We start from the raw sequence: 17,322 nt of genomic DNA, 5'->3' as shown, positions 1-17,322 counted from the left end.
CCTTCCAAAGCCCGCCACCCCCCCTTTGCAGCGTATCGAAAGTTCTCGGCCCTTCTTCCAGACGCTAGCAGCCTAGACAACTGTCAGATGCTAGACAGAGAAACACGCAAGCAACACAGCAAAGTGGACCTCTGGACTTATTAGCTAGCTAAGCAACTCAACGGCACACCATCAGTTTGGAGACTGGTACACAGCGATTGACATCAGCGTAATTTGGCACTAAAAGTGCAAACCCAAAATATAGCTAACGAGAAAAGCTGATTCTTATAGCCATCAAGCGCGTTAGCTTTGATTTGTGGCGCAGCTCTCCTGCAGAACCTTAGTTGGTAGTTAGCTCTAATCTAGGCAGTCGAAACTTGCAGTTGTGTGGTTTGCTAGTTAACGTCAGCTAGCTGAGAAGGAGAGGTTTGCAGAAAGAAGTGCTCCGGGGCTATGACTGCGGAAGAGGTGACCAACGAAGGACAGAATATCCCATTACCAATGGAGGGAGAGGATATCACGCAGAAGAAAGATGGAGGGGTTTTAAAGGTAACTGAACTAACTAGTTACCACGGCCACAAAGTCTTAAACCCCGCCTATTTCTAACATGTATCTTCTTAAAATGTGATTTTAATCCTAACCACGCTGCCAGCCTTACACCTAAACCTAACCTTAATTTAAGACCAAAAAGCAAATTTTTGTTGTCATGAATTTGTACGATATCGCCCATGTTGACTTTGCAGCTGTGTTAACTAGTTGAAACCCTAGCGAGCCAACAAGCTAGCGTTAGCATGCTCACTATCTACCCAATAGCAATTCATTGAATGGCATAACCAGCTACCTAGCAAGCTTGACTGAAGAAAAATGCTAAAATATTTTGGTCAGTTGGCTACAGTAGGGTAATTTAGATTAGTGAGATTTTGCAGCGCAGTCCATGATCTATATGCAACATTTGGGGTTTGCTACAGTAGTTATATCTGCTGGCTAAACTTAACTAACGTTAGCTAACTGGCTGACGTCACCTCGAACATGCTTGCTTCTCCACCAGCCCCATCTTCCCCCAGTAGTATCCAGGTGCAGCCCTGCAGCAGCCTGTGACTAAAACTACCCAGTCACTAAAACCATAATATCGCCAACTACTGGCTGTGGTTAACCCAGGGGAGAATGACTGCAACCCTCGCATTGAAGCCACGAAGTTCAATGCCGACCACGGTACTGCAGGCATTGTTAGGCTGGACACATGACATTTTTAACAATGCTTTTTTCTGATAAAAACTACTTTATGTATTTTTATTTAACTAGGCAAGTCAGTTAAGAACAAATTCTTATTTACAATGACGGCCTAGGAACAGTGGTTAATTGCCTTGTTCAGGGGCAGAAGGACAGTTTCTTGTCAGCTCAGGGATTCGATGTAGCAACCTTTCGGTTTCTGGCCCAACGCCCAAACCACTAGGCTACCTGCCCCCCAGTTCATTGCATCTGCCGTGGAGCCCAGTTTCACACTGTTACCATATGTCCCAGCTGCTTGCCGTAGTTTTGAAGTAATCACGAAAAAACAGGCCTTATTTTAGGACATTTTTCAACCTGCCAGTGCCTATTAGTTCGTTCTATTGTGCACCGTGGCACCAACTCTCCTTCCGAAGGTTCTATTCCCAGTTTATTGTTCTATGTCACAATGGCTGCTTTGTTATTGTTGTCAATGAGACCTGCCCACATTGCTGGTAGTTAAAATGTAAACAACAACAAAAAATACTCATGGAACTTTGAGGTCGTCCCATTGTTTACTGTAGGGAAATATAGGTATGTCTGTCTATTTCGCCAAATATCTTGCAATATGTATATTTTCATTTTTTTTCAAGTCGGTCACTATTTAAACATGAGAACCCCCTCTTTCTAATTATGTAAGGCAGCGTACTCCGCTGTCATCAAACACTAGCTCCGGAATACCTTTTGCCCTTGGAACGTTGAGCCTCTCCCTTTGTTTTCCTATGGAGAGGCATGCTGGTATATTTTGCCAAATATCTTGCAATGTGTATATTTTCATTTTTTTCAAGTTGGACACCATTTTTGTCAGGATAATCTCTTTCTAATTACATACGGTTGGGCAGTGTACTCTGCAGTCATCGATCGCTAGACCAGAAATAGTCAAAGTTGCCATTTTTTTCTTACTTCCTCATTATGCAGACATAAGCACACCATTGAGGTGAGGATGTTTACTTTCTACACAAGTTGTTATTTTTCAGTTTCGTCCTATGAACAGATGGTAGTAGTAAAATAAAAAGGGATACATTTCTTTGTGCCATTTAGGTGAAAAGGAATTCCAAGCATCACTCCAGTCAGAAGAGGCTCAGCGACCGTTCGATTCCATTCAATTGCTATGGGCTCGCGCTAGTGTTCCAGCTTAGCCAATGTTCTTTTGCCATTTTAAAGCCTTGGGTGAATTTTGACTCGTTCTATTGTTCAGCCTACCATTATAGTAATGCTACCAATATTTTATATTACACCAGATGTATGTCCTTGAACCGATTTATATAAAAAATCTTATAAAAATCGCACACAGGATGATCATTTAGTAGCTAATGGCAGCCTGCAGTACCCCGGTCAGCTTTGGACTTGAGATAAGGGGGCAGCACTGAGCTAGCCTGCAATGTCGCTTCCTGGAGTAGCTCAAACTGCGCATTTTATGTCTTCATAGACAGGTTGGTTGTTTAAATACATCGTTACAGTTGTTGGTTGGCTAGCTTGCGAATTTTTGCTATATTAGCATAGATGTGACAAAGGTCAAAAAACCTCCAAACAAGATATGGTATCAAGAACAACATAAAACTATACTACAGTAAACATTTCATCCTCTCACGAATGATGCAATTCCCCCCTTGGGCCAATCAGTGTAATTTTGTAAATAAGCCAGTGAGGGCCTACCGAGTGGTGCAGTTGACAGTACATGTCAGAGCAAAAACCAAGCCATGAGGTTAAAGGAATTGTCAGTAGAGCTCTGAGATCGAATTGTGTCAGCACAGATCTGGGGAAGGGTACCAAAGAAATTCTGCAGCATTGAAGGTCCCTAAGACCACAGTGGCCTCCATCATTCTTAAATGGAAGAAGTTTGGAACCACCAAGACTCTTCATAGAGCTGGCTGCCCGGCCAAACTGAGCAATCGGGGGAGAGGGCCTTGGTCAGGGAGGCGATCAAGAACCCAAAGGTCACTCTGACTGAGCTCCTGAGTTCCTCTGGAGAGGGGAGAACCTTCCAGAAGGACAACCATCTCTGCAGCACTCCACCAATCAGGTCTTTATGGCAGAGTGGCCAGACAGAAGCCACTCCTTGGTAAAAGGCACATGACAGCCCGCTTGGTGTTTGCCAAAAGGCACCTAAATGACTCTCAGACCATGGGAAACAAGATTATCTGGTCTGATGAAGCAAAGATTGAGCTCTTTGGCCTGAATACCAAGCGTCAAGTCTGGAGGAAACCTGGCACCATCCCTACGGTGAAGCATGGTGATGGCAGCATCATGCTGTGGGGATGTTTTTCAGCAGCAGGGACTGGGAGACTAGTCAGGATCGAGGGAAAGATGAACGGCGCGAAGTACAGAGATCCTTGATGAAAACCAGCTCAGGACCTCAGACTGGGGCGAAGGTTCATCTTCCAACAGGACAACAACCCTAAGCACACAGCTAAGACAACGCAGGAGTGGCTTCGGGACAAGTCTCTGAATATCTTTGAATGTTCCAGCAAGAGCCTGGACTTGAACCTGTTCTAAAATCTCTGGAGAGGCCTGAAAATAGCTGTGCAGCAACACTCCCCATCCAACCTGCCAGAGCTTGAGAGAATCTGCAGAGAAGAATGGGAGAAACTCCGCAAATACAGGTGTGTAGCGTCATACCCAAGAAGACTCAAGGCTGTAATCGCTGCCAAAGATGCTTCGACAAAGTACTGAGTAAAGGGTATAAAATCCTAATGTAAATGTGATGGTTTTTATTTTTAATAAGTTTGCGAACATTTCCCCCCCAAAAGTTTTTGCTTTCATTATGGGGTATTGTGTGTAGATTGATGAGGGGGGGGGGAACGATTTAGTCCATTTTAGAATAAGGGTGCACCTAACACAACACAATGTGGAAAAAGTCAAAGGGTCTGAACTTTTTTAATGCATTGTATGTGGTAGGGATTATCGTGCTTTCAAGACAACTGTGAACTCAGGGAAAAAAACGGGGTCAAGGGAAGGAGGAGAGGAGAAGGAAAAGGGAGATAGGAAATGGGGAAGGAGGAGCGGTACTTGAGGTAGGAATGGAAGTTAGTAAAGGAAAGAGGTTCACATATAGACTACCGTTCAAAGTTTGGGGTCACTTAGAAATGTCCTTGTTTTTGAAAGAAAAGCACTTTTTTTTGTCCATTTTAAAATAACATCAAATTGATCAGAAATACAGTGTAAACATTGTTAATGCTGTAAATTACTATTGTAGCTGGAAACAGCTGATTTGTTATGGAATATCTACATTGGTGTACAGAGGCCCATTATCAGCAACCATCACTCCTGTGTTCCAATGGCACGTTGTGTTAGCTAATCCAAGTTTATCATTTTAAAGGCTAATTGCTCATTAGAAAACCAATTTGCAATTATGATAGCACAGCTGAAAACTGTTTTGATTTAAAGAAGCAATAAAACTAGCCTTCTTTAGAGTAGTTGAGTGTCTGGAGCATCAGCATTTGTGTGTTAGATTACAGGGTCAAAATGGCCAGAAACAAAGACCTTTCTTCTGAAACTTGTGTGTCTACTCTTGTTCTGAGAAATGAAGGCTATTCCATGTGAGAAATTGCCAAGAAACTGAAGCTCTTGTACAACGCTGTGTACTACTCCCTTCACAGATCAGCTCAAACTGGCTCTAACCAGAATAGAAAGAGGAGTGGGAGGCCCGGTGCACAACTGAGCAAGAGAACAAGTACATTAAATAGTACCCGCAAAACACCAGTCTAAACGTCAACAGTGAAGAGGAGACTCCGGGATGCTGGCCTTCTAGGCAGAGTTCCTTTGTCCAGTGTCTGTCTTTTGCCCATCTTAATCTTTTCGTTTTATTGGCCAGTCTGAGATATGGCTTTTTCTTTGCAACTCTGCCTAGAAGGCTAGCATCCCGGAGAAGCTTCTTCACTGTTGACGTTGAGACTGGTGTTTTGTGGGTGCTATTTAATGAAGCTGCCAGTTGAGGACTTGTGAAGCGTCTGTTTCTCAAACTAGACACTCTAATGTACTTGTCCTCTTGCTCAGTTGTGCACCGGGGCCTCCCACTCCTCTTTCTCTTCTGGTAGAAGCCAGTTTGTGCTGTTCTGTGAAGGGAGTAGTACACAGCATTGTACAAGAGCTTCAGTTTCACTGTCACACTTTACTTTTTATTCACAAATGCAATTTAAATGCTTGCACTGTGGAGCCCTGACCACCCGTGAGGAAAGGAATCTAGGAAAGAAAAGTTCACATGTATGTGGTAGGGATTAACCACGGCCATTAGATGGCGACAGTATTGGTTTTAGTGACAGGCTAGTTTCAGTCTCAGGCTGCTGTGGGGTTGCAGCTGGGTGCATCTCACTTCCCCATGTAATCAGAGATGTTATCATTGCCAGGTAGTTTGTACTGTCACTGAACTATGTGTTTCTGCAGCAAACTATCAAATGTCTAGTCATCACTATTCAGACTTAGCAGTGATCTTGAAGTGTCTTAGTTTTGGCTAGAAGGTTCTGACCTGGGTATAAGCATTTCATCGTTTCTTGTTTGTCAGCAAACATATCTGGTTACCTGGATGTTTTCTAGAGCCTGCCATATTTGGGATACCCACAGCTGCTTGGGGGGGGGGGATTCTGGTTTTGGTGACCTGACCCTTCCCTGCTGAATATCCTATTTCTGCAGGGAGTGTGGCTGGTCAATGTTGACACTGAGAAGTGTGTGTGGGAGAGAGAGACTGTCAGTCATTCTGGCCCATAGTGTATTTCCCTACAGGCAGACTTGCAGCACATGGTGTCTCAGACAGTTTCCACATCATCACACAAATAAATCACCTCTTGAACAGTTTTAGAGCCCACAACCCAAGACCTAAACACAACAGCAGCCCAAAGTACTAGACTACATACAGTAAGCATGCACCTGTTAAGAAATTGACTGTCAGAACTGTTAGAACTCTTAGAACCTCCATGGATTGATGAGGAATTGAAAAACTGTATGGTTGAAAGAGATGGCAAAATGAGTGGCTAAGTCTGGCTGCACATCTGACTGGCTGACTTACTGCAAATTGAGACTTATGTGACTAAACTCAACAACAACAAAAAGAAGAAACTGTATTATGAAGCCAAGATCAATGATATAAAGAATGATGGGAAAAAAACGTAGGATTACTTTTAAATGAAATTATGGGCAGAAAGATCAATTCAACTCCATCAGATGGAGAATTTATCACAACCATTTGATGTTGCCAATTATTTTAATGATTACTTCATTGGCAAAGTGGGCAAACTTAGGCAGGAAATGCCAACAATGAACAGTGAGCCATTGTATTCATGCATAAAAAAAAGTAAAAAATGAAAGAAAAGCATTGCAAGTTTTGAATTTTGTAAAGTTAGTGTGGGAGAGGTAGAAAAATGATTGTTAATGACCAATAATGCCAAACCTCCTGGCATTGACTACTTAGATGGAAAGATACTGAGGATAGTAGCTGACTTCTAGCCACTCCTATCTGTCATATCTTTAACCCTTGTTTGGGTCTGTGGGACCCATTTTCAATGTTTACTAAAATAAATGATACAATTAATTATTTTTTTCAACCTGAGACTCATTGGCCTTTGCTCATTTTCTGTGAAAAACATGTAAAATAACACATTTTCATTGAGTGCACACTGTGCACCCCTCTACACATTTATATTACATATGTGGTGTTTGGGTCCACTGGACCCGAGGGTAATAAGTGTGTGTTTGGTGAAAACAAGTAAAAAATTAAACAAACGGTTTGCTGTGTGCCTTAATTCTGTCTTCCTCCTCCCTGGGCCTGCTGTTTCCACATAGGCAGGAAGACAGACAGGTTCTTGGTGCTGTCTCCCGCGTTTCGCACACTCTTTACCTTTTTGTAGTGTGAAACTACACAATGTCTTGATGTAACCGGCACAATATTATTACAATAGATTATTTCGATACATTGTGGGAAAATACAGATTTATTTTTACACTCTACCCCAGCCAGGTGCGAATTGGGGGAGGGACACAACAAATAAATAGCTTTGCATGTGTGGCTCCTTATCACAATCAGTATGGCAAAAATAATCTCTGCTCAGAGGGAGAGAAGCTAGTGTGGAAGGAGCGTCTTCCACTTTGGAAGATGAAGAGCTCCCACCTCAGGCCTGTTCCATGTATTCAACAACTACGTTTGCGACACATCCCCAGTGTCCTATGAGCCAAATTAAAGGCAAAAATGTGGTACTCATGAGTACGCTACATAGGGATGGGAGAATCTGTGGCCAGGAACACCAGAAATCATAATGGATCACATTGCCACAAAAGGAGGGGTGGACAATTTAGACAAGCTGGTGACTGACTACAGCTGCAAAAGAAGAACCCTACGCTGGCCACTTGTGATATTCTTAAATACCTTGGACATCTTGGCGTACAATGTGTTTGTCATCTGGATGGCGTTGAACCCAGATTGGGACAGAGAGAAGCTGCAGAGGAGACGGCTCTTTCTCGAGGTGCTGGGCAAGGCATTATTAAGACCTCTAATCCCGAGGAGGCAACATATCCCAAGGAACCCAGCTTCTGCAGCCATCGTGAGGAGGATTCAGGAGGATGCTGGTGCCCCATCCGCTCGACCCACAGAACCAAGAGCTCCAATACCGGAAGTAAGTGTGAGTAGTGTTGTGTGTCTGACTCGCCTACCTTGGCATGTCGTAACTAAACTCAGCAAAAAAATAAACGTCCCTTTTTTTAGGACCCTGTCTTTCAAAGATAATTTGTAAAAATCCAATTAACTTCACAGATCTTCATTGTAAAGGGTTTAAACACAGTTTCCCATGTTCAATGAACCATAAACAATTAATGAACATGCACCTGTGTAACGATCGTTAATACACTAACAGCTTAGACGGTAGGCAATTAAGGTCACAGTTATGAAAACTTAGGACACTGAAGAGGCCTTTCTACTGACTCTGAAAAACACCAAAAGAAAGATGCCCAGGGTCCCTGCTCATCTGCGTCAACGTGCCTTAGGCATGCTGCAAGGAGACATGAGGACTGCAGATGTGGCCAGGGCAATAAATTGCAATGTCCGTACTGTGAGACGCTTAAGACAGCGCTACAGGGAGACAGGACAGACAGCTGATCGTCCTCGCAGTGGCAGGCCACATGTAACAACACCTGCACAGGATCGGTACATCCGAACATCACACCTGCGGGACAGGTACAGGATGGCAACAGCAACTGCCCTAGTTACACCAGGAACGCCCAATCCCTCCATCAGTGCTCAGACTGTTCGCAATAGGCTGAGAGAGGCTGGACTGAGGGCTTGGTGGCCTGTTGTAAGGCAGGTCCTCACCAGACATCACCGGAAACAACGTCGCCTATGGGCACAAACCCACCGTCGCTGGACCAGATAGGACTGGCAAAAAGTGCTCTTCACTGACGAGTTGTGGTTTTGTCTCACCCAGGGTGATGGTCGGATTCGCGTTTATTGTCGAAGGAATGAGCGTTACACCGAGGCATGTACTCTGGAGTGGGATCGATTTGGAGGTAGAGGGTCCGTCATGGTCTGGGGCAGTGTGTCACAGCATCATCGGACCGAGCTTGTTGTCATTTCATGCAATCTCCACGCTGTGCGTTACAGGGAAGACATCCTCCCTCATGTGGTACCCTTCCTGCAGGCTCATCCTGACATGACCCTCCAGCATGACAATGCCACCAGCCATACTGCTTGTTCTGTGTGTGATTTCCTGCAAGACAGGAATGTCAGTGTTCTGCCATGGCCAGCGAAGAGCCCGGATCTTGTCTGTTGAATGTTATGTTCATACAAATATTTACACATGTTAAGTTTGCTGAAAATAAACACAGTTGACAGTGAGAAAACAACACGTCTTTTTTTTTGCTTAGTTTATATATGTGAGTGAGTGAGATGTTAGTAAAATTCCTGAACTAAGTGTTTTCATCATCCTAGATTGCAGCCGGTAGTAACAAGAAGAATCACTTCCATGTGTGTGGACCCAAGAAGGACAGAAAGACACATGCATCAAGTGCAAGAAATACATTTGCAACACACACACACACACACACACACACACACACACACACACACACACACAGTAAAACTCTGTCCCTCATGTGGTGTGTAGACCGGCCTTAATTTGTGTTCAATTGGGCTCATTTATCATTTCCATAAAATATGTCAAATTTGTCCTTCCAGTTTGTTCATAGCAATAAACATCAATAGTGATGAAAACCTTGTTTAATTTATATTTGTTCAAGATAAACATTATTTATTCAACCAATGTCTTGATTTGAGATTTTTGTTCACAAAAATCATTTGATAAAAAAACAAATAGCGCTTTTGTTGATAAATGTGAACTAGCAGAGGTCAATGGCAAATATGAATCATGTATGCTGTCTATATTGCTTGTAATTGATATAAGGCAACATCTAAGTGTTAAGTATTTCTACGTAAATTGTTATGGCTGTATTGTTTTAAAAACCCAATGATGTGGGTCCATCAGACCCATGAACATTGGGTGAAGAACAAAAACTTGGAACACCACACAAGGGTTAATCTGAGCCTAGAGGAAAGTATTTGTCCTCGGGCCTGGAGGGAAGCAATAGTAAGCAGGCTTTACTGGTTCTAACAGCAGACCTATATAAGCTTGCTGCCAGCTCTTAGCAAACGGTTGGAAAGAATGGTGTTTGGTCAAACACCATGCTATTTCTCAACACTGACACAAATGACTGATGATTGGTTGAAAGAAATTGATAGTAATAAGATTGTGGGAGCTGTACTGTTAGATTTCAGTGCAGCATTTGATATTATTGACCAAACCCTGTTGTTGAGAAAACAATGGTGTTATGGCTTTTCAACCTCTGCCATATCGTGGCTTCAGAGATGTTGATCTAATAGAACTCAAAGGGTTTTCTTTAATGGAAGCTTTTCTAATATCAAACATGTAAAGTGTGGTGTACCGCAGGGCGGTTCTCTAGGCCCTCTACTCTTTTCTATTTTTACCAATGACCTGCCACTGGCATTAAACAAAACGTGTGTCCATGTATGTTGATGATTCAACCATAAAGATGATTCGACCACAAAGAGTTGCAGTCTGTTTTGGAATGGGTGGCCAGTAATAAACTGGTCCTGAACATCTCTAAAACTAAGCGCATTGTATTTGGTACAAATCATTCCTTAAGTTCTAGACCTCAGCTGAATCTGGTAATGAATGGTATGGCTGTTGAACAAGTTGAGGAGACTAAATTACTTGGCGTTAGCTTTTCACAGTCCCCAAATCCAAAACAAATTCCAGAAAGCGTACAGTATTATATAGAGCCATTATTGCATGGAACTGTCTTCCATCTCATATTGTTCAAATGAACAGCACACCTGGTTTTAAAAAAAAATGATAAAGAAACACCTCACTGCACAACGCCTCTCCCCTATTTGAGCTAGATAGTTTGTATGTATTGATATGTAGGCTACGTGTGCTGTTTTATACATACATTTTTTTGAATTGATGTAGTTCTGTCCTTGATGTTGTCTATTTAATGTTCTGTATTATGTTATGGTTTGTGTGGACACCAGGAAGAGTAGCTGCTGCTTTTGGGGTTCCTAATAAAATACCAAACACTACCACAGACAGACTATGCCATACACTGCTACAGCACAACTAACCTTCACTGTCGCTCTTTCCCTCTCTCCCTCCCCTACATCTGTAGTTGGTGAAGCAAGAGGGCACAGGGACAGAGCTGCCTATGACGGGGGGACAAGGTGTTTGTTCACTATGTTGGCACGCTGCTGGATGGAACCCCATTTGACTCCAGTCGCGAACGAGGAGAGAAGTTCTCCTTTGAGCTGGGCAAAGGTGTGTGTGTGTGTGTGTGTGTGTGTGTGTGTCGAAGTACAAGCTGGGTGATCAAGACGTGTGTGTGTGTGTGTGTGTGTGTGTGTGTGTGTGTGTGTGTGTGTCGAAGTACAAGCTGGGTGATCAAGACATTTGACCTGTATGTTGTGTGTGTGTGTGTGTGTGTGTGTGTGTAGGTCAGGTAATCAAGGCGTGGGACCTGGGAGTGGCTACTATGAAAGTAGGAGAGATTAGCCAGCTGATCTGTAAACCAGAGTACGCCTACGGCACCGCCGGCAGCCCCCGAAGATACCCCCAATGCTACTCTTGTCTTCCAGGTAACATGTCTGTTTTAGGTAAACATTCGGTGTCAACATTGACGTGTGTGACTGAGTCCTTAAATTGATGTTTTGTGTGTGTGTTAGGTGGAGCTGTTTGAGTTTCGAGGGGAGGACATCACTGAGGGAGAGGATGGAGGAATCATCCGTCGCATCATCACTAAGGGAGCGGGATACTCCAAACCTAATGAAGGAGCTGCCGTAGAAGGTACACACACAAACATCATCATCATCATCAAAAAGGAACAGGGATATTCCAAACTAAGACTTACTGTACAGGCTACAAGCTCTCACACCTTTCTCGGTCTCTTTCCCCTGCAGTGTGTGTGGAGGGCAGCTGTGAGGGCAAGGTCTTTGACCAGAGGGAGCTGAAGTTTGAGTTGGGAGATGGAAAGAGTCTGGGTCTGCCAAGTGGAGTGGAGAAAGCCCTGACCGCCATGGAACAGGGAGAGGAGTCACTCTTCATCATCAAACCCAAGTAATACACACACACACACATTACAAACCTAGTCTACATACTATTTTGTTATTTTGAGAAATGTATAATGGTGTGTTCTCTGGGTATATTGGCTGAGTTGTGTGGCTGTGTATGTATGGATATCTAATTGTAGTGTGTGTCGATATGAATTTCTACGTGTGTGTGTGTGTGTGTGTAGGTATGGCTTTGGAAACATAGGAAGCAGCAAGTACAGTATTCCTGGTGGAGCCACTCTGCAGTACAAACTCAAACTGACCACCTTCGAAAAGGTATGACCCCTCACCCTTTAGCAATATCAACCAGAGGGTCCTGTCCAGAGACATGCCTTAGGCATTTTATTTGTGACATTTCCTAACTGTTTGCCTACTAAGTGTGCCCCAGATGAGTCTGGTGTTTTGAGAGGTGATTTGCTGGCTGACTGAAGCATTTCCTGTTCCCCAGGCCAAGGAATCTTGGGAGATGAACTCAGCAGAGAAACTGGAGCAGAGCATCATCATCAAGGAGAAAGGAACACAGTACTTCAAGGTTTAGATTTTAGTCATTTAGCAGATCCAGAGAGACATACAGGAGCAATTAGGATTAAGTACCTTGCTCAAGGGCACATCGACAGGTTCTTAACCGCTAGGCTACCTGTGTGTGGGTGGAGAGAAGTAGCTTCAAGCAGCAGTGCAGTATAACTAGCCAGGTCACCCGTGATACAAGTCAGTATTAGACATCCAGCCATGTCTGAGGATGTCGGGAGATGATGTGGAAACGCGCTGTTGCCTTTAAATAAGTGTTATTTTTGCTAGGGCGGTGGGGTTGGTGGATGGGTTTAAGCGTCTGCCTCTGGTGCAAAAGGTTGCATGTTTGAATCCAGCAGCGATGGAAAATTGTTTTTTAGATTTTTGTTTTAAGCCTATCTCAAACCTTAACCCTTACCTTAACCATTTGGAGTTTAATGCCTAACTTTAAGATTTCGGAGATAACCTTAAAAACTTGACGTTTGAGAAACCTGGATGAATGTATAATTCTGACGTGAGACTGTGTGAGCTTGTTTAGTATAACGTGTGTGTGTGTGTGTGTAGGAAGGGAAGCATCGCCAAGCGTCTGTCCAGTATAAGAGGATTGTGTCATGGCTGGAGAATGAATCAAGTTTGCCCGAGGGGGAGGACCAGAAAGCTAAAGCCCTGCGATTGGCTGCTCACCTCAACCTGGCCATGTGCTTCATCAAGCTTCAGGAACCAAGCTCTGCCTTCGACAACTGTGACAAGGTACACACAGACTCGATTAGGAGACACACACACACACCTGACCTGGCTGTATCTGAACATGTCTGACTTCCTAAATATTCCACACCAAACCTATTCCACCACTTACTTTTGGTTTCTGCTCTCTCTCGCGTGTGTGCGAAGGCCCTGGAGCTAGACGAATCCAATGAAAAGGCTCTATTCCGGAGGGGGGAGGCACTGTTTGCCATGAAGGAGTTTGATAGGGCGAGAGCAGACTTCCAGCGCGTCACCCAACTTTATCCTAGCAACAAGGCCGCCAAGAGCCAGGTACTGTACTAGAATAGTCTTTGTGTGCCTTGTCTAAACTTCCCTCTCCTTTCATCTGGATGTCCATCTCTCCTTGCTGTTTGTCTGATCCGGGGCTCTCTGTCTGCCCTCCCAGGTGGCTCTGTGCCAGAAACAGATTAAGGAGCAGCATGAGAAGGACAAGAGGCTCTACGCCAACATGTTCCAGAAGTTCGCAGAGAGAGACGCCAAGGTGAGTCAAACAGCCAACACACTACACATTTCCTTTAGCCACGCAACACTTCCCCTAGCTCCTACAGATTAAACTCTTCCCCTAGCCCCAAGGTGAGTTGAGATGGAATACTGGAGAGACATCAGAACAGATTAACCCACACTTAGCATCGTATAAGAAAGTGTTCCACATGGATGCTGGCCATGTTGACTCCAATGCTTCCCACAGTTGTCAAGTTAGCTGGATGTCCTTTGGGTGGTGGACCATTCTTGATACACACGGGAAACTGTTGAGCGTGAAAAACCCAGCAGCATTGCAGTTCTTGACATACTCAAACCAGTGTGCCTGGCAGCTACTACCACACTCTTTTCCAAGGCACTTAAATATTTTGTCTTACCCTCTGAATTGCACACATACACAATCCTTGTCTCAACTGTCTCGAGGCTTAAAAATCCTTCTTTAACTTGTCTCCTCCCCTTCATCTACACTGAAGTGGATTTAACAAGTGACATCAATAAGGGATCATAGCTTTCACCTGGTTAGCCTATGTTATGGAAAGAGCATGTTCTTAATGTTTTGTATACTCAGTGTAAATGACTGTTTTAATGTCTCTCTCTTTGTTTCTGCTGTGATGAACAGAAGGAGGCTGACAAGGGGATGGAGAACATAGGTGGGATGGATGTAGAGGAGAGTGGAGGACAGGAGTAATGACTGCTGGAGAAAGATGTCAGACTGTGTCATGAAGACCTTTTTAAAACTTCAGGCATTCGTGTTTATAAAGAGAGAATGTGTTTGTGATAAGTGTGTGTGTGTCCATGGCTCAACTGTATCTCCTGTGTGTGTGTGTATGTCTGCGTGCTATCGTCATGGCAGCTAGCTGGCTGGGTGGGCCTTCTGTAGCTGACTGCACTCAGGAGGTGTGGCTAAAAGAAGTGCCCCCCCATCCCTCTGGTTAGCATGTAGCAGGCTGCCCCCTCCCCCCCTCCCCCCCCCCTTACTCATAGAGCTCTTTGCTTAATGGAGTTGGAAGCCCAGTACTGGGTGTGTGTATTTGTGTGTGTGTGTGTGTGTGTAAACCCCCCTTTCACCCAGCAAGGGCTAATCCCCAAACCCCCTTCACTTCTCACCACCTTCCAAGGCCAACTGATCAACTCCTGGGGACTGCTTCATGTGTATGTGTGACTGTGTGTGTCCGCAGACAGTAGCAGCACCCTCTCTAGCAGCAGTCATGCTAACTAAAGGGTTGCTCTCTGCTTCTCAAACACACTATGTTCTTACTCTGGGTTTATGATTTATCTTAATTGTTCTTCATGGGATGATGATTTACTTCACACCTAGAAGGGTGTGTGTGAAGCAGCTTCTTCTGGTCAGACTGAACCAGTATAAAGCTCAGTCACATTACATATATAGTCTTACTGTAGTCTGTCTGCATTCCAAATAACACTTTATACCTTGTAGATCAGAGTTTCCCAAACGCGATCCTGGGGCCCCCAATGGGTGCACGTTTTGATTTTTCCCCAATACTACACAGCTGATTCAAAGAATCAAAGCTTGATGATGAGTTGGTTAATTGAATTATCTGTGTAGTGCTAGGGCAAAAACCAAAACGTGCACCTGGGGGGGCAGGACCGAGTTTGGGAGACCCTGTTGTAGATTACCAATATGCCCTACTTTTTGACCAATGGTCAGAGGTGGTTACTAAAGTAGTGCACTATATAGGTAATGGGTGTCATTTGAGATGCAGACTTTCTGTAATCTTATTCTTGCATACAGCATCTCCAGCAGACCTGGCTCTAGGTTCAGCTAAACAAGGTCCTGTGAAGCAGAGCAGCTAGGGAGTGAGATTGGTCAGGGTTTGGGGTGTCAACTGCATGCTGGTTGGTTGGGGGAGGTCTATCTGATTGGATCATCACGATTGGTTCTCAGACTGAAGGCTCTAATGACTAATAAACAGAAATTACTCAAACTCTGGTCTGTGTCCTCATGTTTTTGTATTTAGGTCACTGTACCTTTTGGCCAATCAATTTTGTAGTATACAGTGGAAACAAAAGTAGTTTTTACAAGACTGACAAATTCAAATACAAACTAATTGGGTAAACCAAAAGCAATTCTCCCATTTGAGATAGAATCTACTGATAATGTGTGACAAGGAAATTCAAAGACTGTTCCTTGGGACGACCCTAAACCAACCCTTAACCGTTTTAAATAGAAACTTCTGTGGGGTGACATTAGAATGTGGGTCATCCCACTACGCTGTGCGGGACAAGCACAACAGTTGGGTTTCCTAAAGCTGGTTTGCAACATGGCAGTTTTTTGACAAGGTAAAAATCTGTCATTCTGCCCCTGAACAAGGCAGTTAACCCACTGTTCCTAGACCGTCATTGAAAATAAGAATTTGTTCTTAACCGACTTGCCTAGTTAAAGAAAGGTTAAAAAAAAAAAATCTGGTATAATTTTCTGCTCTGGATCAAAGAGTGCTCCCCAAACCTCTTCCTGTTGGTTTTCGCTCCAACCCTCATCTAGCACACCTGATTCTAATAATTACCTGGTTGATAAGCTGAACCAGGTCAGTTACAACTGGGGTTGGAGAAAAAACCTACAGGAGGGAAGCTCTCCAAGAACAGGGTTGGAGAGCCCTGATCCAGAGCCATATAAATCAGTATACGTGGCCCATGCAGAGCTCAAACCTACCACCCTCTTCTGTAAACCAGCTATCTGAACCAGATCTGGATCGACATGATCCTAGATCAGACCAGAGTTGTTAAAGTTATGGTTCTGTTAGCTGTGGATATGAACCCACCACAAACAGGAACTTGGCTAACTCAGTTCACTAGACATTTGTGTTCAGTTGGTGATGGGTCAGTAGTACTGACCATCAGCTGAACCTGTCTCTCCTTTCACCTGCATGGCTGCTTAGGTGGCCATGACAGTATCAGGTGGCTCTACTTCCTGTTTCCTTCACATACAACTGTGTCCTGGTTTCCATCTCATTGAATAAGTAAACATATGAAGGTCACATGCTGTGGCTGGAGATAAAGGAGGGAAAACAAGACCGGTGAAAGCAACATGATGGCTGTGTAGCTTACATCAGATTTTTGCTTTCACCTGTAGTTCTTTGCTATCAATGTAAAAGTGGACAGGTTCCTACGGCATTAATTCAATATTGTAGCTACTTCAGTTATGGTTTTTATTTTCTATATGCTCTTATAACCTTGTATACAAGGACTTCTGTATGAAGACTTAAATACGGCCTATTCAAGGCTTGAACGCCGGATTTCTCTCCCCATTGCAGGGTCACTGCTGGGTAACACACACACTGGGTTACTTGGCGCCAAGGCAGGGCCATCCGCAGTGTCATCTTACAGACACAGACTCTTCTGATGGACACAGGCTGCCACACACTCTGACATAAGCTATTCAATCCCTAGCGATAGAGCTGCCAGCCTGCCACATAGTTTGACTATGACAACAAAACACTGAACAGGACCAGGCGTGATGCTTCCGGATATATTAACTTGATCATACAATAACTTATCCACTGGCAGTGGTCGAAAAAGCACCAAATGGTAATACTTGAGTAAAGATACCTTAATAGAAAATGACTCAACTGAAAGTCACCCAGTAAAATACTACGTGTGTAAAAGTAAATGTAATTGCAAAAATATACCTAAGTATCAAAGTATAAATCATGTCAAAGTGCATATATTAAGCAAACCAGACAGCACAATTGTCTTTTTTTTTTGTTT

General features: G+C 43.8%; 1 protein-coding gene across 1 annotated transcript; it reads left to right on the top strand.

The window, feature by feature from the left end:
* Positions 1-62: 62 nt before the first annotated feature.
* LOC106561259 (FKBP prolyl isomerase 4) lies at positions 63-15,547 on the top strand. Its single transcript, XM_014125018.2, is given in 13 exon segments — positions 63-528; positions 10,908-10,949; positions 10,951-11,053; positions 11,230-11,341; positions 11,343-11,370; positions 11,458-11,578; positions 11,692-11,848; positions 12,027-12,117; positions 12,290-12,373; positions 12,916-13,101; positions 13,243-13,386; positions 13,502-13,597; positions 14,216-15,547. Coding segments are annotated over 13 exon segments (1,329 nt in total). The 5' UTR covers positions 63-432; the 3' UTR covers positions 14,285-15,547.
* Positions 15,548-17,322: the final 1,775 nt, after the last annotated feature.

Source organism: Salmo salar, chromosome ssa17 (genome assembly GCF_905237065.1).
Source record: "Salmo salar chromosome ssa17, Ssal_v3.1, whole genome shotgun sequence".
Lineage (NCBI taxonomy): Eukaryota > Metazoa > Chordata > Actinopteri > Salmoniformes > Salmonidae > Salmo > Salmo salar.
Note: the sequence above shows the minus strand (reverse complement) of the source record. Positions and strands in the feature narration are given on the sequence as shown.